The sequence below is a fragment of the Palaemon carinicauda genome, chromosome 44 (assembly GCF_036898095.1).
Source record: "Palaemon carinicauda isolate YSFRI2023 chromosome 44, ASM3689809v2, whole genome shotgun sequence".
Classification (NCBI taxonomy): domain Eukaryota; kingdom Metazoa; phylum Arthropoda; class Malacostraca; order Decapoda; family Palaemonidae; genus Palaemon; species Palaemon carinicauda.
This window is the reverse complement of record NC_090768.1, coordinates 1,026,319-1,052,019: the sequence shown is the minus strand read 5'-3', so window position 1 is coordinate 1,052,019 and position 25,701 is coordinate 1,026,319. Positions and strand designations below refer to the sequence as shown.

The 25,701-nt window shown below is 42.4% G+C and overlaps 1 protein-coding gene across 4 annotated transcripts in view; it reads left to right on the top strand.

Annotated features, from left to right (window-relative positions):
- Scm (Polycomb protein Scm) overlaps nt 1–25,701 on the top strand; it is a 181,766-nt gene that overhangs the window by 29,699 nt on the left and 126,366 nt on the right. For 3 of the 4 annotated variants that reach the window (XM_068366558.1, XM_068366559.1, XM_068366561.1), the window contains exons 2-4: nt 4,267–4,326; nt 4,794–4,942; nt 9,155–9,413. In XM_068366558.1, coding sequence (XP_068222659.1) covers nt 4,308–4,326; nt 4,794–4,942; nt 9,155–9,413 — 427 coding nt within the window. In that variant the 5' untranslated portion in view covers nt 4,267–4,307. The remainder of the gene's footprint in view (nt 1–4,266; nt 4,327–4,793; nt 4,943–9,154; nt 9,414–25,701) is intronic. The other variant, XM_068366560.1, reaches the window with a different exon arrangement.

Here is a 25,701-nt window from a genome sequence, read left to right as displayed (position 1 = left end):
TACATTCCCATAATCCCATAACCTTTTAACCTTTCTCTTGAATACTTTTTATGGGTTGTACGGTCGGCTAAGAAGCCTTCCACATCCTTGTTGATTTGGCGGGTGGTCAATTCTTTCTTGAGAAGCGCCGAGGTTAAAGGTTGTGATGAGGTCCTTTAGTATGGGTTGCAGCCCTGTATACTTTAGCACCTTTGAGTTGATTCAGCCTTCCAAGAGGAACGCTGCGCTCAGTAAGGAAGACGATCTTATTAAAGGCAGAGTAACGGTTCAAGTCGACTTCCTTACCAGGTACTTATTATTTCATTGTTATTGTGGATAACTGATTATATGAAATACGGGATACTTAGCTATCCTTTAGTCTTGTACACTGGTTTTTCACCCACCCCCCTGGGTGTGAATCAGCTACATGATTATTGGGTAAGTTTAATATTGAAAAATGTTATTTTCATTAGTAAAATAAATTTTTGAATATACTTACCCGATAATCATGATTTAATTGACCCACCCTTCCTCCCCATAGAGAACCAGTGGACCGAGGAAAAAGTGAGGTGGCGTCAACAACAAGTACTGTAGTACCTGGCCACAGGTGGCGCTTGTGAGTACACCCCCTTCTAGTATAGTGATAGCTGGCGTATCCCTCCCGTAGAATTCTGTCGGGCAACGGAGTTGACAGCTACATGATTATCGGGTAAGTATATTCAAAAATTTATTTTACTAATGAAAATAACATATTTCAGGCCTTATCACCAGAGACTTAATAACACCAGCACGACCAAGGGAGTCATACCTAAGAATACTGTTTCATTTTGGCTTCACAAAATCCTCATTCAACCAATGAGGGGATGAAAGTGCCATCTTGGGCAAGGTCCCAAGAAGTCAGGCTTATTAGCTCCAATAGAGGTACACTAAATTATGATTATTATTATTATTACTTGCTAAGCTACAATCCTAGTTTGAAAAGAAGGATGCTATAAGCCCAGGGGCTCCAACAGGGAAAATAGCCCAGTGAGGAAAGGAATAAGGAAAAATAAGATATTTTAAGAACAGTAACAACAAGAAAGTAAATATTTCTTATATAAACTATAAAAAAATAACAAAAGAAGAGGAAGAGAAATAAGATAGAATAGTGTGCCTGAGTGTACCCTCAAGCAAGAGAACTCTAACCCAAGACAGTTAAAGACCACGATACAGAGGCTATGGCACTACCCAAGACTAGAGAACAATGGTTTGATTTTGGTGTGTCCTTCTCCTAGAAGAGCTGTTTACCATAGCCAAAGAGTTTCTTCTGCTCTTACCTAAAGGAAAGTAGCCACTGAACAATTAGAGGGCAGTAGTTAACCCCTTGAGCAAATAAGAATTGTTTGGTAATGTCAGTGTTGTCATGTGTATGAGGACAGAGGATAATGTATAAATAATATGCCAGACTATTCGATGTTTGTGTAGGCAAGGGGAAAATGAACCGTAACGAGAGAGGAGGATCCAATGTAGGACTGTCTGGCCAGTCAAAGGACCCCATAACTCTAGTGGTAGTATCTCAACAGGTGGCTGGTGCCCCGGCCAACCTAGCACCTTGATCCTGTGGTGACTGCGCAGCAATTTGTGTAGCCAACCCAGCTCCCTCATGGGATGAAAGTATCTTGTCTAGGATAGGTGTTTCAACATTAGCCTGGAATAAAAAGTAGAATGATTGGCTTATACTGTACAGTGGAACCTCTACATACGATCTTAATTCGTTCCAGGAACTGCTTCGTATGTTAAAACAATCGTATGTTGGAGCAAATATTCCCATAAGAATACACTGTAATTTGTATAATTTGTTCCACAGTCCAAAAACCTATGATAACTCCTTAATAAATTACTACATATAATTACACAACAATAACACAATTGCATAATATGAAAGAAAGATGTAAAAAAAATAATTATAAAGAAATAATAGATAAAAAATTTTGTTTTTATTGTCACTTTACCTTAGAGACAGGCCAACGCAGGTGTAGGAATTGCTACGCAGTAGGATACCAGGAGGAGACGGACGATCGGCGAGAAGGTAGAAATGGTGACTTTAAAAAAGTCCTATTTCTGTTTCTCTCTAAACAAAGCATATAATGCTCTTTAAATAAATTCTCTCTCTCTCTCTCTCTCTCTCTCTCTCTCTCTCTCTCTCTCTCTCTCTCTCTCTCTCTCTCTCTCTTTTCACTGTTATTGTGTTAGAGACGTCTTATTAATTTTTTCAGAGAGAGAGAGAGAGAGAGAGAGAGAGAGAGAGAGAGAGAGAGAGAGAGAGAGAGAGTCTCTCTCTCTCTCTCTCTCTCTCTCTCTCTCTCTCTCTCTCTCTCTCTCTCTCTCTCTCATTGCTTTACCTTATTCTGTTTGTTTGGGTATATCCATACCTTGTAAATATACCAGAGTTGCTTATGCATCTTCCGGTGTATTTTGCATCTTCCAGTCTTGGATGGTCTGGGATGCATCTTAGGTATATATCGAGCTTATTCTTAAACACACGCTCACTCCTGATATGTTTCTTATATGAGCTGGCAGCGCATTAAATAGTTGCTGCATTATTGATGCTGGTTCGTAGTGGATTAATGTCCTGTGCGCCTTCCTTAGTTTTCCTGGTATATTTTTTGGCACTATTAATCTACCTCGGCTTGCTCTTTCTGATATTTTTAGCTCCATGATGTTTTCAGTAATTCCTTCTATTTGTTTCCATGCTTGTATTATCATGTAGCGTTCTCTTCTCCTTTCTAGACTGTATAGTTTTAAAAATTGCAGTTTTTCCCAGTATTCAAGGTCCTTAACTACTATTCTAGCAGTATAGGACCTTTGCACACTCTCTTTGTGCAATATCATTTTGGTAGTGTGGGTACCATATCACATTGCAGTACTCAAGTGTACTACGTACATAAGTTTTGTAAACCATAATCATTTGTTCAGCTTTTCTTGTTTTAAAGTGTCTGAATAACATTCCCATTTTTGCTTTACATTTAGCCAACAGTGTTGCTATTTGGTCGTTGCATAACATATTCCTATTTAACATTTCACCAAGGTCTTTAATTGCTTCCTTGTTTGAGAGAGGGAGGGAGGGAGGGAGGGACTTTTTAAAAAGAGCTTGTTAAAGCTATCTTGGTTTTCTTTGCTTAAAGAGCTTGTTAATGCTATCTTTGTTTTCTTTGCTTCACTTTCTTTCTTTCTTTCTGTTCATCACGCTGGCCCTTCTCACAAATGATCGTTGCCAACAATCTCTTTGTCCTTTATCCCTATAAAAAAAAAGCCGTTCCATCTCTTCCAGGGTATTGCTACGACATTTTGAAATAATGGTGATCCCCTTCAGTGGTTTGACTGCTTTAATGGGTACCTTCTGGTTGATGATGTCGATCGTAGACATGTTCCGGCCATATTGTTTACCCAAATCACTTACATGCACACTGCTCTCATGTTTTTCTATAATTTCTTGCTTCAATTCTAATGGAGAATTGCCTTCTTCCTTTTCTGACCTCTACCTGTACTGACACTTAGCTTCTTAGGCACCATGATTATAGGTAAAATCAAAAAGGAAATGTAAGGAAGGGAAGATAATAAGCACTGTTAATAACAGACCGAACAGAGGACAACCTCACGATACACACGAGAACAGAGAACAGAGCACTCGACGCTCAATGGCGTCCCTTCCACGTGCTGCCATTTACCGGCATAAACAAGATCTAGATCGGATGTTTGAGCATGACTTCGGGTGTCGAGACAAAAACTTTATCAAATTTTACTTTGGATGTTGGAACAATCGTATGTAAAGACAATCGTATGTAGAGGTTCCATTGTACTATTCTTTCATCCCCCTCACTGGGGGGTTCAGCAGCCGGGCTGTCCTGAGCCAAATACAGGTAAGCTTCAACACTGAACTACCTTTCTTTTCAGGCAAGATTTATTAAGAATTCTCTTTTCCATCATCCCAGACAAGGGGGAGTATGGATAGAATGTATTCAAACCCATTTATACATACACTGACATTCGGATAACATATCCTATACAGCACAAGGATATAGATTCTCCAGTAACCAATTGCCATTTACCCTTAATGTGGACCTAAGCTAATGCCTGAGACATCTCCATGCTAGGAAAAATAAAAATGACAAAAATTTGTCATTTAGATTTTATAGAAAGATACAAATTCTGAGTGAAAATTTTCTTGTACAAAGTCTATAGAGATTCATCCAGAATTTGATGTTCTTATAAATGCTAGCATTTATATTTTTTGTATTTTTTATGCAGATGGATTGATGCAGTGTCTTTAAAGAAGAACGAAGAACAAAATGCCGACTCCTGGACGAGGTAAATACAATAAATTATTATAAAGTGTTATATATTGTATATTACAAAACATTTTTTATTGCAAAATATTTGTTAGATTCGATATACAGTAGTTTTACAATTGCAAATGTATACAAACATTTAATTTTTACCATCAGAAGTTATGTAGGCTGTCCAGTCTTTTGTGTTTTAATTTATATAGATTATAAGGGAAGTACTTACTCACTGTTGTCATCAGATTTAGGCAGACTACAAAAATAATGGAACATTTCAAATGAAATTTGAGTTTTGACGAGTTTAAATGAATCTTAAAAAACAAGGGGTACTATTTGTTTGTAAAATTTTAAAGAAGCAATTAAATGTATTCAAGAAGAATCCATTATTAAAAATATAAATGTAATAAATTATTGTACTTTTATCCATCTACATTATTGTATTTCAAATTCACCTGGTGATTTTTTCCTCTCCTTATCCCATGTTCTTAACAGGACCAGGTCGACCTCCTAAGAATCCGCGGACTTGTACATGGTGTTCAGAAGTCAAGTCCCAGTTGAAATACGTCTTTCCTACAAGTTCAGGAAAGAGGGAGTTCTGTTCTGAAATGTGTCTTTCTGAATATAGGAAAGCATTAATGAAGGTTAGTACTGTAGTTTCTTATAAAATTATAGAATTTTCTGTATGTATTTACTCGTACATGCAGTAAAACCTTATTCACTGATTTCTTAACCACTGATCTGGCTATCCTCCGTTAAACTAATGATACAATTATAAAGAAATATAGAGTACTGTAACCTCGTTTACATTAAAGATTACCCATTAACCGGTCAATGGTCTCTAGTTGATTCAAAAACCACTGAATTAAACCTAAGGACAGGAAGGTCGAAAATAGATACCATTGTGGCGCCGGAAAACATGCGTAAATCCGGTGCAAAAACCCAATGCTACATAAGCAATGTAGTGCCGGAAGAAATGCGTCGCTAAAAACAAGTGCTATGTATTAACTCTAACATAAACTATAATGTCCGTCGCAGCCCCTCTCTCTCTCGAACCAACCATCCATAACATTACGTAACAAATATAGGATAAGGTAAGGTATCAGAACAGAGAATGATGTCTGAATCCGATCAAAGAAACTTAACTACCATTAGTAGATACGATTCACAAAATATCGCGGCTACCCGCAATGATGACTGAGTGAAAGAGCCAGTCCCCACCCTGGGTGACTTCCCATTCTCTAAAAGCACGTAACCTAAGCCTACCCCCCTATGTAGGGAGTGGCGAAAGGCATAAAGGGGGAGAGGACTCCCAGGGGGAGAAGACTGGCTCGAAATCAGGTGATGCGAAGCCCGCAAACAAAAATAACATACAATGGCAGACGTTACAAAATGATAAACAATAAAATACAATGAAATTCAATTGAATAGGCTAAATCGGCATATTGAGTAAAATGGAGGAAAAAAAGAACACGGCGTAAAAGGAATAATAGCAAAACCTTCCAAATTCGGGTAGTTGCCGACTTGGAGAGGAAACTATACCATTTTAAACAAGAACTAGTCCTCCAAAATCGGGTAAAATACCGATCTCAACAGGCAGGACTAAAATTAATCAAAACGCATTCCGATTCCCCGTTAAAAACTCATAAAACCATGAATTCACGCATGAAAGGCTACCGACTGAAGCCGCTAACTAAAACTGCCTAAATAAAAGATAAAATCATGCCAAAACATTGAATTAGATGTCCATAACACAAAAATAAGACAGAAAGTCTTACAAAACAAAGAGATCCCGAGGAAGCTACGCCAAAAGACCGCATACACACCCGTAAGGGAGCGTCAACAAAGCAGCTGAGATAAAACCCAACAAGGTTATTGAATGAATGTGTGTCACTACATAGAAATCCCAAACAGACAAATATAATACTCAATTTGGGAACATGGATCTCCAAAGTGCCTGACATCTTCAAAGCACAAAATAACACACAGCTACGTAAAACATGTCTGAACGTTCACGGGTGCTAACAAGGAATGACGGGAGAAGGTTAAGTAGTGGTGGTGGTGGGGGGGCAGTAGCTGTAGTGAACGACACCTCGTAGTAACGGGGGATTTTGAGGAGGGAGAAGTCTAATTGGATAGGGATCTCTGGTAGTGGTATCACTCGCCCCAGTTTTAATACAGACACCCTTTAGGGGTGAGCGAGCTGGATATATTCCTAGCATTCCATGCAACTTTTTTCTCTGGTATATTTAGCAGTATTTATACCTTTGAAATGGTGCTTTAAGGAGCATTTCACTGGACGACACAGGTTCCTCGCCCAGAAATAGATTTTTCCTTCGTCAAAATCCCTTTTATGGTGGGCGGAACCTCAGGTCAGCAACTGAAACCTGAGCTGTCTCTGGCTTCCGAATGATTTATTTGTTTTTGTAAGTACCTTATGTGTGATGTCGCCGTGGTTGTTTAACTTGTATGTTGATGGAGTGGTGAGAGAGGTAAATGCTCGAGTGCTTGGACGAGGATTAAAACTGGTAGACGAGAATGACCATGAATGGGAGGTGAATCGGTTGTTGTTTGCGGATGATACTGTACTGGTTGCAGACACAGAAGAGAAGCTTGACCGACTAGTGACAGAATTTGGAAGGGTGTGTGAGAGAAGGAAGTTGAGAGTTAATGTGGGTAAGAGTAAGGTTATGAGATGTACGAGAAGGGAAGGTGGTGCAAGGTTGAATGTCATGTTGAATGGAGAGCTACTTGAGGAGGTGGATCAGTTTAAGTACTGTACTTGGGGTCTGTTGTTGCAGCAAATGGTGGAGTGGAAACAGATGTACGTCAGAGAGTGAATGAAGGTTGCAAAGTGTTGGGGGCAGTTAAGGGAGTAGTAAAAAATAGAGGGTTGGGCATGAATGTAAAGAGAGTTCTATATGAGAAAGTGATTGTACCAACTGTGATGTATGGATCGGAGTTGTGGGGAATGAAAGTGATGGAGAGACAGAAATTGAATGTGTTTGAGATGAAGTGTCTAAGGAGTATGGCTGGTGTATCTAGAGTAGATAGGGTTAGGAACGAAGTGGTGAGAGTGAGAACGGGTGTAAGAAATGAGTTGGCAGCTAGAGTGGATATGAATGTGTTGAGGTGGTTTGGCCATGTTGAGAGAATGGAAAATGGCTGTCTGCTAAAGAAGGTGATGAATGCAAGAGTTGATGGGAGAAGTACAAGAGGAAAGCCAAGGTTTGGGTGGATGGATGGAGTGAAGAAAGCTCTGGGTGATAGGAGGATAGATGTGAGAGAGGCAAGAGAGCGTGCTAGAAATAGGAATGAATGGCGAGCGATTGTGACGCAGTTCCGGTAGGCCCTGCTGCTTCCTCCGGTGACTTAGATGACCGCGGAGGTAGCAGCAGTAGGGGATTCAGCATTATGAAGCTTCATCTGTGGTGGATAACGGGGGAGGGTGGGCTGTGGCACCCTAGCAGTACCAGCTGAACTCGGTCGAGTCCCTTGTCAGGCTGGGAGGAACGTAGAGAGTAGAGGTCCCCTTTTTGTTTTGTTTCATTTGTTAGGTGTCGGCTACCCCCAAAATTGGGGGAAGTGCCTTGTTATATGTATGTATGTAAGTACCTTATGTATCAAACATAGGTACTAAGGATTTATATAGGTACTAAGGAATCCCATCTAAAATTAGGTATTGGTGTAAAACATACTCTGGGAAAGCGCCATCTTCTTTTAAAGATTTGGTAAAAAGCTATTGCCAAAATACAGTGTAACACTGACTCTGAGTCTCATATTAGTAATGGTAATAGTACTTTAATAAAAAAAAACATAAATGCTGATTTTAACGTAATAGTACATTGACAGTTAATTATCTCTTGTCATCGTGTCTGTACAGTTACTGATGACTGTTCACTTTTCCATTTGAGCATAATGATAGTAAAAGCATAGTGATGGGTTATAAATTGCAATTAAGAGAAGAAAACTGTACTCAGACAAAAATGAATGATATATGAAGAGGGAAAAATTGCGAGATATTTAAGGAAGAATTGGAAAGAAAATCTGTAGACATTCTTTCCTTACAACTGAACCTTTGTTTAATACACTCAAGTTGTACACTATAGATACTTGAGAATATTTGCAGCATCCCTTTGGTCCTTAGCTACTTTTTAATCCTTTACATCACCTTCCATCCCACTTCTTTATTCCAGCTCTTAACTTTTCTTCCAAGTAAACTTTAGTGCTGGAATGCTTCCTTGGTGCTAGGCTATATTGTACAGTATAACCAAAGTGTATGAATTCAATCCCAATTGTTTAATAACTTAGTTATTGGCAATGTCAGATCAGCAATTTCAAGAAGAAATGTTTTAACAATTTTGAAGTGAAATAAGTTGCATTAAAAAAAACATTGGGAAAGTAACTTGATTAGTTTAGTTGTCTCTCGTCGAACATTTGCACAAGTAATGATGAATGGTATGTGATGAAGCATTGGTGAAAATGGTCCTCCTTTCTAAGATTTCTTGTTTGCATTAGGTAGGGTATTTGAATTGCAACTTTAGGTTTTGATTTTAGTGTGATTTAAGAAGCATTATCATCCTAAAAGTTATCAATTATGCAAGTTGTATGTTTACGCTGGTGAATTAAACAGCTTTTTGGTTATTTGTATTTTCTTTTAATTTTTTTCTTCTGATAATTTGTGATTACAATTGTGTCATTTGCATCCCAAAGTATTAATTTGAGAACATGGGAAGGCCATCTTTAGTGTGGGAGATCTCTCTATATAATGAATATAAATATTTTACTTTTTATAATAGAAAATTTATACATTTTATGCCTGCAAAGAAATGCATACAATTCTGGATAACTTTCAGGGTACGTGTGCAAATTGTTCGAGTGTGATTAGGTCAACGCCTGTCAAGTGCAACTCTTCGTCGGGGCGCCGGCGAGAACTCTGTAGTAACGAGTGCCTTAAGGCCTGGGCAAGAAGAGAGAAGGAGGAAGATACTGAAGAAGAGGCTGCAGTTGCTTCCTCTGTATCGACAAGTGCAAGCATATCGCCATCTTCTGGGAATGGAGTTTCTCCATCAGACAAAGCTGCCCTTGGCATGGAGGCGGCATCGGGTAGGAAAGGTAGATTGGAGGCTGTTTGCTTGTGTGAAAGAATTTTTGAATTAATGATTTCATCTGAAGGCAAGTAATAGACCGATAGATTTTACATCAATTTGTCTTCAAGGATATGTTAGTAGTTCATTTGATGAGAATGTTGTACAGGATTGGTATGTAGATCATTTCATTAGAGTGCTTTTATTTGATTCTGTGCATTTATTTATTAGGTTTGAAAAGACTTCATAAACAAATGCATGTGCCTGATGATGTCTTATGACTTTCTTCTATTTTTTTTTTTTTTTACAAAGTATGCAGTATACTGTATTTGTTCCGACATAGATACAACCCTCTGCTATTTATAGGGGGGTATAGTTTCGGCGTAGCTGAAATACGAGCCATGATAATTTTAGTGAGGGATAACTACCCCATCCGCTAGTTAGCGGGTGGGGGTTTGGGTAGACTGGCTACCCCTCTCACTCACACCTCTCGGCTGAGTAACCTCTTTACTTTATGGCTCGGTAGAGGACGGACATGCTGCCCTTCTCTCCAGCAAAGACTTGCCTTGATTGTTTTTGTTTATTTTTTTTTTCTTGTGTTTTCATTTATCTTACATATATATGAGTGTATATATGTATAAATGGAAATATCCGTTGTTAGATGCGTGTAACTTTAATTGCTGTTGACATCGTATCCAACTGCCTCCGCCGTAAGGGAGTTGTCATTGCCGCCCTACCCTGCGACTGGTGGTCGGCAGGTTCTCAACTCTGCCGTGTGTTTGTTTCATTACTGAATTAAAGTGTATAACATTTCAGCTCCCTTTCGAGGAAGTATCTTACAAGGAAGGTGACTTATGCCCTGAATAGTGTATTTTGTGCAACAGAGCAGGAATTGTAATTGATAACAACTTCCTTTTTTCACAGGTAACAGCGACGTAGAACACAAGGCCGAGTGCTACGGCCGCCCTGTTCATTATCCTGCGCTCCATTTGGTAGCTCGTGAGCTGCCCCCTTTACGAGGTAGCATTCGCTGTCAACCTTCAACTTGATGTTCCTCCTTCGAGGGGAAATTCTCTCTCGCGAGAGAGAGTGATTTTTGTTTACGCCTATGCTTTTTTTCCATAGAACTGGGAGAAAACTTTACTTACGCTACGTCCTCTTGCGGGAGAACTTCTCTCTCGTTCGCGAGAGAGATTTTTTACGCCTACGCTTTTTTCCCATAGAGCTGGGAGAAAGCTTGCCTTAGGCGATGTGCTCCTTTGGGAGGACTTCTCTCTTGTTTGCGAGAGAGAGTTTCTTACGCCTATGCTTTTTTCCCATAGAGCTGGGAGAAAACTTGTCTTGGGCGATGTCCTTCTTCGAGAGTACTTCACTCTCGTTTGCGAGAGAGATATTATTGAGCCTACGCTTTTTTCCCATAGAGCTGGGAGAAAGCTTGTCTTTGGCTGTGTACCCCTTCGGGAGGACTTTACTCTCATTCGCGTGAGAGATATTTTACGCCTAAGCTGTATTCCCATAGGGCTGAGAGAAAGCTTGTCTCAGGCGATGTCCTTCTTCGGGAGTACTTCACTCTCATTAGCGAGAGAGATGTTTTACGCCTACGCTTTATTCCCATAGAGCTGGGAGAAAGCTTGTCTTAGGCGATCTCCTTCGGGAGAACTTCCCTCTCGTTGGCGAGAAATAACCCTTCTGGGTCTCGTAACATTAGTTACGTTGAACCCTTGGGCTCTCGTAACTTTAGTCACTGACACTTCGGTGTTTTGTGACAGGGAAACTTCGGTTTCTCGTTACACTGACCCTTTGGGGTCTCGTAACAATAGTTACGCTGTAGTGGTTTGCGGATTGTGGCCAGAGATAGCACCTGAACTGCCTAGTATCCTGATACTGACCACAACCCGACGTTCACTACACAACAAATATACAATGGGGGTATACCCAAAAATCTAGGTAACAGGTCAAGAGAATGGAGCACTGGGCACCACCCCTTGATTTTTAATGGGCAAGGGGACCCAGCTAGAATCTTGCTTTTTATCTTCCCTTTCATTTAACGTGCTGAATTAACAGGTAGCTTGACCACTGATTCATTTCTGGGAAATCAGTAGAATATTGTATATAGCTATATATTCTTTAGGTAAGATGGTTTTAAGCTCAAGTAAGGGTCAGAACATTAGGTGAAATGCACATTATAATTTTTTAAATCGTACAACAGAATACAGTGTGGGAGGAAAAAAATTATGATAAATAACTTATTTGAAAGATTAAAAAAACTGTGGCTGAGGAAAGGTTCTGTAATTAAATTCAGACTTGACAAAAACAAGAAAAATATTAATTTGAAAATGAAATAAAAAACTGTTAGGAATACCCTAACATTGTGTTGTCAATTAAAATAATCAATTAACGGCAAAATTAGTATTCCTTTACACTTCAGCGTCAGGGTGACAAGTTAAACAAATCTTGAATAAAAATAGAAAAAATGATTCACATGCTGGACACTCAAGTTTCCTAAGCCATCTCAAACCAACCATCTATAAGAAAATATAAATCTGTGAAAATACTGTACTACAATAATTTTCCCTGAATCAATACTGTCCTTTCAATATCCAGTTCACCACTAAGCTGAAAAGTCACTTAAAATTTATCAAATTCTGAACAGTACGGCCGCATACGATGCTGTGCAGGTCTCTGCAGGCCCACAATAGCAATGTCTGAAAATCTCCAATTGTAAACCTGCACTGTGAAAAGATTCCTTTGTCACCGAAGACCTTCTGTCAACAACAGCAGAGCCCCAAATCTCTCATTAGTTCATTACACATGTTGCATAAGATTTTTCATAACTCTGACCATCCTTTACATTCAGATCTCCCAGGACAATACTATCCTGATCGTAATACTAGGCAGGCAGTTAATTCTAATAGCCAGGCCTTCTCCATCATGAGGCTCAATACTACATAGTATTCTAGAAGTTTTATTCCAGCTGTTACCAAGTTGTGGAATGATCTTCCTAATCGGGTAGTTGAATCAGTAGAACTTAAAAAGTTCAAAGTTGGAGCAAATGTTTTTATGTTGACCAATCTGACATAACTCTTTTTATAGTTTATATATGACATCTGTTTTTGACGTTGTTAATAGTTTATATATGACATATCTGTTTTGACGTTGTTACTGTTTTTAGAATGATTTATTGTTAGTTTGTTCCCATCATTTGTTTATTTCCTTATTTCCTTTCCTCACTGGGCTATTTTTCCCTATTGGAGCCTTTGGGCTTATAGCATCTTGCTTTCCCAACTAGGGTTGTGGCTTGGCTAGTAATAATAATAATAATAATAATAATAATAATAATAATAATAATAATAAAGGGCCCTGACAACTCTAGAATTGCTCAGACCAAACTCGAACACAGTCACTCTCCTCCTAACATCTGAATTCACTTCTTGGGCCTCCGACCAGATATGCCATTTCAATTGCTCCTGTTAACTATTAATGTTTATGACACACTCATATAACAACACAGTAGCTTACTTCTAGTTAAAAGGCAAGATAATTTGAATACAGAGCAGCATCACAGACTATTACACACTGATAACAGGCAATAATCCACATTCATAATGTTTTGCGATACATTGGATTCCAGGGACGGATGTACTCGCTCTCCCTTACACTCCCTACTGAGTGTAGGGGGCTGCTGTCAATATCTGTGAATAAGATAATAACGGATCAAAGCATATTTTTTTAAGGGGGCACAGAGGGATATATATAACAAAAAAAATGACTGTTTCATAAGATAAAATCCACTAAGCTTTCTTAGATACAAAACACTATTTTATTCCAACGCAGAACCCTTGGGCTCTCGTAACTTTAGTCACTCCGACACTTCGGTGTTTAGTGACAGGGAAACTTCGGTTTCTCGTTACACTGACTCTTCCGGGTCTTGTAACACAGGCTACGTTAGGCCTATTTTCTCTCGTGCTCTTAATCACGCTGATCCTTCGGGGTCTTGTGACAGAGAAACTTGCGTTTCTCGTTTGCGCTGACCTATCGGGGTCTCACAACGCAGGTCTCGTGATCATAACCATAATTATATGACAGAGTTTGCGGGCTCTCGTTGTGTTGACCGTTTGCGCTCACACAACACAGGCTATCGTGAATCTTCGGGTGAACGTAGGAGTGAGTACTCTCGCCACACTGAGAGCTTTCGCGTGCAAATAGCGCGCACGACCAACCTTTTGCGCGCACGACTGGTTTGGCGTGCACGACCAAATTGGTGCGCACGACCATTCTGGCGCGCACGGCCGGAATAGCGGGCACGACCAAATTGGCGCACGCGATCGGATTGGAGTGCACGACCATATTGGCGCGCACTAACGACGAGGCGCACGCATTCAGTTGAAGTGTGCGAACAACTCTTATGACAGAGTTTTTCGGAGTCTTGTTGCGCAAAGTGTTCACGAGTGCACAGGAGTTTTATTCTCATGACAGAGTTTTCGAAGTCTCGTCCCGTGAATTGTTCGCGCGCGCCCATCGTCATCAAGAGTTTTACTCTGATGACAGAGGGATGCCTGCTGCCTAAGAATTTACGAATCTCTACAGGTAACTATGACACAGTTCCTTTGGGTCCTGGTCACGTAACACGATTCCTGAAAATTCCATCAGGAATCAGCGACAGAGTTCCTGCGGGTTCTCGGCACAACATCCCTTAAGGTCGTGAGAAAGGTATTCACAAATATATTCTGAACCCCTAGGTTCTCATCCGAATCTCTCTGTTTCCACGATCCAGAGTTTTCTGAAAACTCTATGGTCGACCCCCCCCTCTACAGGATGGGTCTTCCAAAGGTGTGACTTGATACTTCACTCTACACTCCCAGCAGATTGCTATATCAGCTAGTCTGGTTTCGCCAGCACCGATCCTTTTTTTTTCGAACGAACCACTGTCATCTTTCCTCCACCCTCCCACTTAGAGTGGTTTGGTTAGCAGACGGAAATGAGCGGGAAATGAAAAATTCTTTACATTCCAGTTCGTTTCCCCTGGCAGGCCTTGCCTGATTTAGGTGGTAGTTTTCTCACTAGCAAGAAAGCGTTCGATGGCAACCCCTTTGGGTAAGCGGTCGATGGGAATTATGTCTGGCCTTCTTGAAGCAAACCCCCACATACGAGACTTCACCCTTTTTCGGGAGACTCGTTCCTGAGAAGTTTTTACAAACCTTCAATGGGTGTTGTTAAAACTTCATGAAGGCCGTAAGCCATCCCGGAGCCTGCACTCTAGCCAAGACAAAACCGCAAGGTTATTGTCTTAAACTCGGTTCTACCGTTTGATGGAGGCAGTCTGCCCAGTCATTGTACCATGGGTATAACGACTTGCCTTTTTACACGATAGGCTTCCGAGACTTTTTTTTCTATCCTTACAGGGTTATTGTTTCGAACAATTAGTCCCAAAGGAACATTGTTAGCTGACGTTAAAGAACGATAGCAACAGCGTGGGCATCTTTTCATTATGTTTACAAACGTTTCAAACCCCGCACACAGGTAAACAGACATCCGTTTCTGTGTAATGAACACTGACTACCCCCTTACATTAAGAGGAGGGGTAAACCAAAGGGGAAATGATCGCCTCTATAACTGTATATTTTGTTTGAGAACATGTTTGCTCTCATTCAAGAGAATATTACAGTTGGTCAACGATCAAAATTCTTTCGGCAATAATGTTGCGATTCGTCGCACATACATTATTCCCGCAACCGAATTTGTTGCAGACGTTTCCTGGAGGCAGAGAATACGCATGCGCTAGCGCAAATGGACAAGTACATATATGCGTGCAAGCGATCTTTTTGCCAATAAGGGCTATATACATCTTCCAATTAGAACTCCGTTCTATTAAGTTATATATTTATATCCCTTACTGAAACCAGGTTATTCAGTACATTACTTGGCTACTTTCCTGTAACCAGACTTACGGCATTTACATTTAGCCTCCTTTTAGGCCTTTTTTCCTTTCCCCCCGATCGTAAGTCTTAGTCTCCTACAAAGGCTTCGACTGGAAACTTCTCATAAGCATATCTGTTCCCTAGTTCGTAATACTAGGCAGGCAGTAAATTCTAATAGCCAGGCCTTCTCCATCATGAGGCTCAATACTACACAGTATTCTAGAAATTTTATTCCAGCTGTTACCAAGTTGTGGAGTGATCTTCCTAATCGGGTAGTTGAATCAGTAGAACTTCAAAAGTTCAAAGTTGCAGCAAATGCTTTTATGTTGACCAGGCTGACATGAGTCTTTATAGTTTATATATGACATACCTGTTTTTGACGTTGTTAGTAGTTTATATAGGCCATATCTGTTTTGACGTTGTTACTGTTTTTAGAATGATTTATTGTTAATTTATTCTCCTCATCTATTTATTTCCTTATTTCCTTTCCTCACCGGGCTATTTTTCCCTATTGGAGCCCTTGGGCTTATAACATCTTGCTTTTCCAACTAGGGTTGTAGCTTGACTAGTAATAATGATAATAGTAATAGTAGGAAACATTTTATATAAATGTTAGTTTACCGATTGGAGACGGAGAAGTACGAACGTTTTTTATCCTATGAAGGAGAAACTTCCGTTACGAACGTTTCCATCGTTCTCCAACTGAGTTTCGGACACGACTTTTAAGTCGAGCTACGCATGTATGCTTGTCATGCGTAGAGTTTGGTGTTACTACTCCGTAGTAGACTTATGCTCTTTACCCACCCAACAATAGATTGAAGATACGTCTCGATCCCCTCTTGGGTTAGGTTGGATGCGTTCAGTGATTACCGTACTGTCTCTTGTCCGGAAAGCGATCTCTATGGAAATTCGCTATTATAGCATAAGCTGTACTGATTAACTGGTTTACCGTTTGGTATCGGTCTTATTCAGCCAACCACACTGGATTAGTGGCAGTTGGAGGGAGAACAGGCTGTTCCCCTTCGTTGCAAGAACGTGCAATTAGTTAGATGTCTCGACATCATCTCAAGATGTGTTTATTGCTATGCACTCCCCCTTCCCCCCCATTTCACCGCTGGACAATCTGCGGATGATGGGTGGCAGATGAGAGCTTCTGCAAAGAGGCCTGTCTTCTCGTCTTCCCTCTGGATCTGATGCACTCTTTAATGCATCAAAAGAGAGAGGGTGGGGGGGGGGGGTGGGCATATGCCACACCATTCCATCCTTGTCAATTGGCTTGATTCAGAAAGGTAACAGCATTCACCTCTCTTAGAGAACCATCTAGCAGTATGAAGCCTCAGATGGACAGAGGACAACTAGTTGCCCCCATCAGCTCGCATCATTCCTGGTATAGGAATGTGCTTGCAAAACCACCCAGATAGTCGGCTCCCAGTGTCTTGGAATCATCTTGTATCCAACAAAGTCTTGAACTTTGTGGGGTCCCCGACTGTGGTTATGCTCGCAGCGGCCCTGATCTTCAGGTTCCCACTCGACAATTCCCCAGGCCCTCAAACAAGATGTATTCCAAGATCGGTGGGGCGGCCTAGAGGTGTGCCTTGTTTCCCCCCCCCCATTCGGTCTGGTGAAAAAGTCCTCAGCCAGGTCAGAATAAGCAAGATCTTATCAATGGCTCCAATAGCTTTGCTATGGCATCCCGCAGAATGGTTCCCAGACCTTCTGCAGCCCCTGACGGAGCTTCGCTATGGCAACCCGCAGAATGGTTCCCGGACCTTCTACAGCTCCTGACAGAGTTCCGAGGGATCTTCCTCCACGGCATGATCTTCCAAGGAGCCACATGCTAACACTTTCCTAAGCCGTAGCTTTGCTTCGACTTCTTGCCTAGGACGATCCTACACCACCCCTCTCAGAGAGGCCTTTCGCAACAAGTTACGGAAAAGATGTCTAGGCACCTCAGACACTTTTCAGCGTCGGTCTTCCAGGCGAAGTGTTCGGTCCTTTGTGACTAATGTCATGGAAGGGGATTCTCTCCCATCAATGCCTTTACTTATACAAGTGTGAGGTAACTTGTCCCCCGTCGGATCTCAACCTCCTCCTGTGAACGTGGTTCGGGTCCTTCAGTCTCTGAAGGCCCCTCTCTACGAACCTTATTCCCATCAGCAGATCGCTTCCTTACACGGAAGACGGCCTTTCTACTCACTTGGGCTTTTGACCAAGAGAGTTATTGTGTTGTATGATCCAACCTCTGATGTCTCCTACCCTAGAAGATGGGGAGAAGTAATCCTCAGCGGCATCCCTGAGTGGATTGCCAAGACTCAAATCCGAGTGTGCTGTACCCTAGGTGCAGCCCATTTTGAATAAAAAGTCTTCGTTCGGTAACCGGAAACCCATCAACTGTGGGGTTACCTTAAAAGAACGATACCAGCTCCCCCCCGTGTGTCGGCACTGATGACCAGCACGGGGAAGGTCAAGAGGAGGACCTCAAGGATTTCCTTCCTCTCTGGGATCGGAAGGCAATTGAGGTTACTTTCAATCTAGACTCTCCTCCATCCTAAGACCCAGAGCTCGTAACGTCACTGGCGTTGCTACGTCCCTGGCGTTCAAGAAACTACACTGTGGTGCAGATACTTTAAGTGGGCATGTGGAAGCGTCAATCGACCTTCACGGCCCACTACCTGCAAAGATTTAACCCACAAGAACTTGGATACCTTTTCCATTGGTCATGTGGTGGTCGCACAACAAGTGGTCTAAACACCTCAGGCTCATTGATGGACAAGTAGCAGAGGGTTGAGGGCTGAGGCTACCCGGATTAGTCTGGGGTGAATGAGTAAGAATGCCTGGCTCCTTTCTTCCTTTCACCTTCTCCCCTCTGGGGAAACCAGCTCCGTAAGCCTCAGCATAGCTGACCTCACCTCGCTGCAGGTAAGACCCCTTTCCCTTGTGCCTCTTAAGTATAGAAGAATACTTTTATGTCCCCAATACCTTTTAGAGGGATGGTATTGGATAAGTCTTTAAGAGCAATAGGTTTTGTACTTGAGTTCCTATGTTAAAGACAAGCCACACTGTTAGTTCCACTCACACACAAGCTTCTACAGGCCGCTATCCGTGTATTACCTCGTATCAGTACTTGATTTTAGCGAGGGTAGGGTCCCTTCTACTATTGATTACTGATCGAAATAGAGAGGACCTCGGGTCATGGCCTTGAGAGAGGACCTCGGGTCATGACCAAGGCCAGTTGGTGAGGACTTCCTCCCTCCTAAGAGTAAGTCACCCTATAAATAGCGGTGGGTTTGTATCTATGTCGGAACAAATAACAAATTTGTAAGTAATTTGTATTTTTGCTAGTATACAAACCTGGAGCTATTTACTGTATACAAATTGGCCGCCACCCTGTCCCCTGAGAAGTCCTGCCATAAAGCAAAGTGGTTACTCAGCCGAGAGATGTGAGTGAGCGGGGTAGCCAGTCTACCCCACCCGCTAACTAGCGTATGGGGTAGTTATCCCTCACTAAAATTATCATGGCTCGTCTTTCAGCTGCGCTGAAGTATATCCCCCTATAAATAGCTCCAGGTTTGTATACTAGGAAAAATACAAATTACTTACAAATTTGTTATTTTAAAGTATTTTTGTTATACTATATATATGTTGTTATGGGAAGTATTTATTTTCTTATTACAGTGTCCTAATATTTAGGCCTGCCTACGTATGGTATTCATTAAGAAGATTAGCTTTGCTCTAAGTCAAAAATACAGTTTTTCATAATCAGTTGCTTTATTTGTAAGCTACTATGAAGGTTTACCTGGACGGTTGGTATTGGTTTCTTTTCTCTGTTAGAGCATTCAGTAAGCTTGGTTATAAGAAACTTATAGTTTGGAATAGATTTGATGATAGCAGTTTTAGTGTCCAGAGTGGGAGATTTTGAATATTTTCTGTTATTCAGTAACAGATTTGAACAAGGTTTCCTATTTTATCTTTTGAAATTCTCAAGGGAGAGTATAAAACCTATTTAGAAATTAAAAATATCACAATAATAATTCTAGGTGACACAGTGAAGTTAGGTGAGGATAGAAATTTCTTTTTGTTTTTTATTTCTTTAAAAATTTGAATTTTTAATTATTTGTTCGGAAAAGTAGACAAATTTGCATACAAATGGTATATATTTTGTTGCTGTACATAATAGCTAAAAAAAATAGGTCAAGATTATCATTAACTACTTGGAAATGGTCAAGTAAATATGCTCTAAGAATGACCTTCCAGATGTCTTATCAATAATACCCAATCTCAAAATACTTAGTTACAGTTTACAGTAGTTGAAAAGAATTTGCTAGATGACATTTGCCGTTGAATTTATTTTTTCTTTAAACTTTTTATTAGTATTTGCCACATTTCTCAAATCTGAGGAAGACTGAATTACAAAATTCAGACAGAAGGGGCTTTGAGCACATGACACCATAGAAACCTCATTTCATGTCTAACCATGTAAACAGAAAATTAATGTAATGAAACTGATAATTTTAAACATATAACTTACCTGGTAGTTATGTATATAACTTACGTCTCTGACGTCACGGCAGAAATTTCAAAACTTGCGCCAATCACCGATTGGATAGCCAGGTGTACCATCTGCGCGCCCCCCAGCGATGTACCTGGAACCATTCCATGATTCCTCAGATCTTCCCTGACGCCGCAACCGGTGACATCGTTGGATATGTCTACTCCCTATTTACCTGATTAATTGCAGTTTACTATGGTGATGTACAATAATTTGGTTTTGACTCTCGCTTGTTTGGATTTTCTTTTGGATTTTGATATTTTGACCCTTGCTTGTTGATCTCTCTTATAAATATTCAAAATGGCCAACACCCCTTTAACTTTTAGAATGTGTGAGAGTGGGTGTAAGACCCGGCTTACTAAGGCCTCTATTGATTCCCATTCTCTCTGCGTTAAATGCAGAGGTAAAGTATGTGAGTTCGGTGATCGTTGTGACGAATGCATTCTTTTATCTGAGAGTGACTGGCTAGAGTTTGACCGCTATACGTGTAAACTAGAGAGAGATAGGCTGAGACGAAGTTCTTCTCGTTCTTCCAAAGACTTTTCCTCTTCCCGTGTCACCGAACCTAATCCTTCCCCTGTAGTGGTAGTTTCTGATCCCACTACTGTTACTGCTAATGAGCCTATGTTAAAGGATATGATGGTGGCTATTCAAGCTCTGGGCACGAGGGTTGAATCACTCGCTGCGGACAGAACGCAATTAATGTCCGATGTGAAGCAGTTGAAATGTGACAGTGCTAAAAGTGCAGTGAATTTATTTAGTGCAGTGGAGGGTGCGCCTGCTCGTGCCTGTCGTTCTCCTAGTCTTAGACCTCTTCGAACAACGAAAGGAAACAAGAGGCTTTAGCTCCCGAGCAGACGTCCCCTCGAGCGTACTTGTTGACGTTTTACAGGTTGTTCGCCCTCACCATAGGAAAGGTGAGGTTAAAGTGGTTTCATCATCCTCGGATGACGCAATACCTAAAAGAGGCTGGCGTCAAGCTTCCAGACCTCTTAAGAGGAAGATGGATAAAGTCAACCAGCGTCCTACCATGACACCGCAAGCTCCTGGTTGTAGCCATTGGAGCAGTCCGGAGCGTTTTCCTTCTTCCGAGGAGAGCTTGCCTGCCAAACGTCCTTCAAGGACGTTGGATTCTGTCAAGAATTGTCCAGTTGCTGGTCAGTTGTCTGAACCGGGCATGACCTCGGTTCATGCTCCTCCTCCGCTGTCAGACTGGTTATCGCCCTCTGGACGCTGTGAGCATTCATTGAGCGGCGTGGAGAGCGAACTCGTGATAGACATGACGTCTTCTGGATTAAACGAGTTGACCAGAATTTTAATATGCTACAAGAGATGCAACAGAGACTCGCTTCGTTCATGCAAAGTTACCAATCTACAGACAATAAAAGAGTAGCATGCCTGGATCCTGAACGTCAGGAAGCTTCTCTTCTGGACGCCAAGCGGCATACGGCTGTTAGTCGAGAGGTTCTTGACGACGAACGGCTTTACATCTCCCCCGTTAAATGTTGTGAGACTGTTCCTCATAAGGAAAGCGGACATAATCTTGACCCCGAACGTCAAGCAACCAAACGTGATGCCAGGCGTCAAGCACCCAGACGTGACATTGAGCGTCGAGCGTCCAACAGAGCGAGGCGCCAAGCATCCTTTTAAACGTGACGTTGAACGTCCTACAGGACTTGATCTCGAGCGTCCAACGAAACGTTACATTGAGCGTCCAGCTAGATGTGACGTCGAGCGTCCAGCAAAACGAGACGTCGAACGTCCTGCGAGACGTGATGACGAGCGTCCTTCGGGACGCGACGTTGAGCGGCAAGCAGCCAGACAGGACGTCGAGCGTCAAGCGGTACGCGGCGTCGAGCGGGACGCGGCGTCGAGCGGGACGCGGCGTCGAGCGTCGAGCGGGAATCGAGCGTCGAGCGGGACGCGGCGTCGAGCGGGACGCGGCGTCGAGCGGGACGCGGCGTCGAGCGGGACGCGGCGTCGAGCGTCGAACAACTTTACGTGATGCCGGGAGTCAAGAAGTGAGGCATGGCATTGAGGATGAGAGCCTCGGACTTTGTGATGACACTAGTCAAATCGGATGTCGAGATCAAGAACACTTTAGTTCCGATCGCTTTGATCGCGAGCGTTTCACCGAGCGTCAAGCGTTAGATCAACAAGGCGACAGACGCGATAATCTGGGGTCTCTTGATGCCAGAAGTCAGGACCTTAATGAAATGTATCCTGGTAAGCACAACGTTGCTACTTCCGTTAGGGGCTTTGTCAGAGGAAGACATAGACGATCACCTTTCCCCTGTTGAATTATTTGAGGAGTTATCAGAAGGAGAAGATTCTAAGTCTTTTCGTCCTTCAGTGGATCTTAAGAAACTCATGAAAGTTTTTAACGATGAGTTTCCAGATTCTTTTGTGCCCGTTACTCCACGTTCGCCACCCTCAGAATTCACGCTCGGAAAGGTGTCGAAGAAGTCTCTTTTTACCAAGATGGTTCTGTCATGGTCATCAAAGAGAGCTCTAAGGATGAGGGGAGACTGGATGGAGTCTAAAAAGGACCAAGGAAAGGCAGCTTTTGCTTTTCCTCCGACTAGACTGGCATCTAGATCTAGTATCTGGTACGAGACGGGAGAAGTTCTCGGCTTGAGAGTTCCTGCCTCTGCCCAAGGAGATTTCTCATGTCTAGCAGACGCTCCCCGTCGGTTGGTCATGAGGAAGACCAAGATTCTCTGGTCAATTTTGGAGTTAGATCATCTTCTCAAAGGCGTCTTTAGAGCCTTCAAGGTTTTCAATTTCCTTGACTGGACTCTGGGAGCCTTGGGGAAGAAGGTTTCTGCCCTTAAAGAGGGTGACACTACTAGTCTAATCCCCATCATGTCCTGTATGGATAAGGCGTTACAAGACGGATCTAATGAGTTGGCAGCGCTTTTCTCAGCAGGGATCCTTAAGAAAAGAGCTCAGATGTGTTTGTTTCTGTCTCTTGGGGTTACTCCCTTTCAGAAACTGGAATTTCTATATGCACCTCTGTCTTCCTCTCTTTTTCCACAAGAATTGATTAGAGAGATTTCATCCGCGTTAACTCAGAAGGCCACCCAAGATCTGGTTTCAAAGACTGCAAGAAAGGTCCTACCAACTTCCTTCTCTAGCCGCAAGCCAAAGGAAGAAACGCCATTACCTAAGTTTTCTCAGCCCTTTTGAGGGAAGACTTCCAGCTGGGGTAGCTCCAGGCCCGATGGAAGGAGAGCAAAGAGGAGAGGATTCAGAACAGGGCGAAGCAGAGTCTGACTGCTTTCGCCTTCAGGCAGTAGGAGGCAGACTTCACAACTTCTGGCGAGCATGGGAGAAGAGGGGAGCAGACCTTTGGTCAGTACAACTTCTGAAGGAGGGTTACAAGATCCCTTTTATAGGGAAACCTCCTTTAGTTTTAGCTCCTGTAGATCTCTCTCCCAGATACAGAGAGGAGTCAAAGAGGCAGGCTTTACAACTCCAAGTGTCTCTCTTGTTGGAGAAGGGGACCATAGAGAGGGTGCGGGACTTGCGATCACCAGGCTTCTACAACCGCCTGTTCCTGGTTCCCAAGAACTCGGGGGGATGGCGTCCGGTCCTGGACGTAAGTGCACGCAACACGTTTGTCCAGAAGACGAAGTTCTCCATGGAGACATCAAAGTCAGTCCTTGCAGCAGTAAGAAAGGGCAACTGGATGGTCTCATTAGACCTCCAGGACGCTCACTTTCACATCCCCATTCATCCGAGCTTCAAGCATTATCTGAGGTTCGTCTTCAAGGAGGAAGTGTTTCAGTTTCGAGCCCTGTGTTTCAGTCTCAGCACCGCCCCTCAAATATTCACGAAACTAATGCTCAATATAGCTAGAATACTGCACTCGAGGCATCAGAGCCTTCCTGTATCTAGAGTAGACGATTGGCTTCTCAGAGCTCACTCCTACGATCACTGCATGAAGGATCTTCAGATAACTTTGAGACTAACAGAAGAATTGGGTCTTCTTGTCAACAGGGACAAGTCTCTTCTGACACCATCACAAAAGATAGTTTATTTGGGGATGGTGATTCAAAGTCAAGTTTTTCGGGCTTTTCCGTCTCCCTTAAGGACGGAGCAAGCCATCTTGAAACTGCAATCTTTTTTAAAGAAGCAGAGGTGTTCTGCGAGGAAGTGGATGAGTCTGTTGGGAACCCTCTCCTCGTTGGAACAGTTTGTTTCCCTAGGAAGGCTGAATCTTCGTCCTCTCCAATTCCACCTCAATCATCATTGGAACAAGGAGAAAGACCTAGAGACGATGTGCATTCCCATTACGGAATCTATAAAAAGTTGCCTTCAGTGGTGGAATGATCCGGACAGGTTTCAAGAAGGTCTCCCCTTAGAACAGAAGAACCCAGACCTTGTGTTGTGTTCCGACGCCTCGGACTCGGGGTGGGGAGCAACACTGGCAAGTTGGAAGTTTCGGGGTTGTGGACAGAGGTTCAGAAGAACTTCCACATCAACCAAAAGGAACTGTTAGCAGTCCTGTTGGACCTCAGAAGCCTCGAAGGGTTAGTTTTCAACAAAGTAGTGCAGGTCAATTCCGACAACACCACAGCATTAGCTTACATTGCCAAGCAAGGCGGAACCCACTCGATGTCCCTTTACGAAACTGCGAGAAATCTTCTCATCTGGGCAAAGGAAAGGAATGTAGTCCTTGTAACAAGGTTCATTCAGGGGGAGAAGAATGTGATGGCAGACAGCCTCAGCGGGAGAGGTCAAATGCTGTCCACAGAATGGACACTCCATCAAGAAGTCTGCAAGAATCTGTGGCGACTTTGGGGTCGTCCTTGCATAGACATATTCGCGACCTCGAAGACAAAGAGGCTAGAGACTTATTGCTCCCCAGTGCCAGATCTCGAAGCAGTCCACATAGATGCTTTCCTGTTAGATTAGTCCAATCTGGACGTGTACGCTTTTCCACCGTTCAAGATCCTTTACAAAGTGTTACAAAAGTTTGTGTCACACGAAGGGACCAGAATGACTCTAGTGGCCCCCTTTTGGCCCTCAAGAGAATGGTTCACAGAGGTACTGGAATGGATGGTGGACACTCCAAGAAACCTTCCATTAAGAGTAGATTTACTCAGACAACCCCACTTGGAAAGGTACCATCAAAGTCTCCAAACTCTTCATCTAACTGCCTTCAGACTATCGAAAGACTCACAAGAGCTAGAGATTTTTCGAAGGAGGCAGCTAGGGCTATTGCAAGAGCAAGAAGGACTTCGACCATCAGGGTTTATCAATCCATCAGGGTTTATCAATCCAAGTGGGAGATTTTTAGAGAATGATGCAGAGTCAACTCTGTTTTCTCATCCAGTACCTCTATAGCTCAGGTTGCTGACTTCCTGTTATACCTTCAAAGGAAGCGCAATTTTTCATCCTCTACCATCAAGGGATACAGGAGTATGTTAACGACTGTATTCAGGCACAGAAACTTGGACCTTTCGAATAATAAAGACCTACAGGAACTTCTCAAATCGTTTGAAACATCAAAGCAACGGCACTAGGATTCACCAGCTTGGAATCTGGATATAGTCCTGAAGTAACTCATGAGTGACAGGTTTGAGCCCTTGCATTCAACTTCCCTTAAGGATCTCACGATGAAGACTCTATTTTTGGTTAGTCTAGCAACAGCTAAAAGAGTCAGTGAAATCCATGCGTTTAGTAAAATCGTTGGCTTTCGAGATGACAATGCTATCTTCTCATTGCAGTTAGGCTTTCTAGCCAAGAATGAACGCCGTTCTCATCCTTGGCCCAAGACTTTTGAGATTCTGAATCTTTCGGATGTGGTTGGCGAGGAGTTGGAGAGAGTCCTGTGCCCAGTA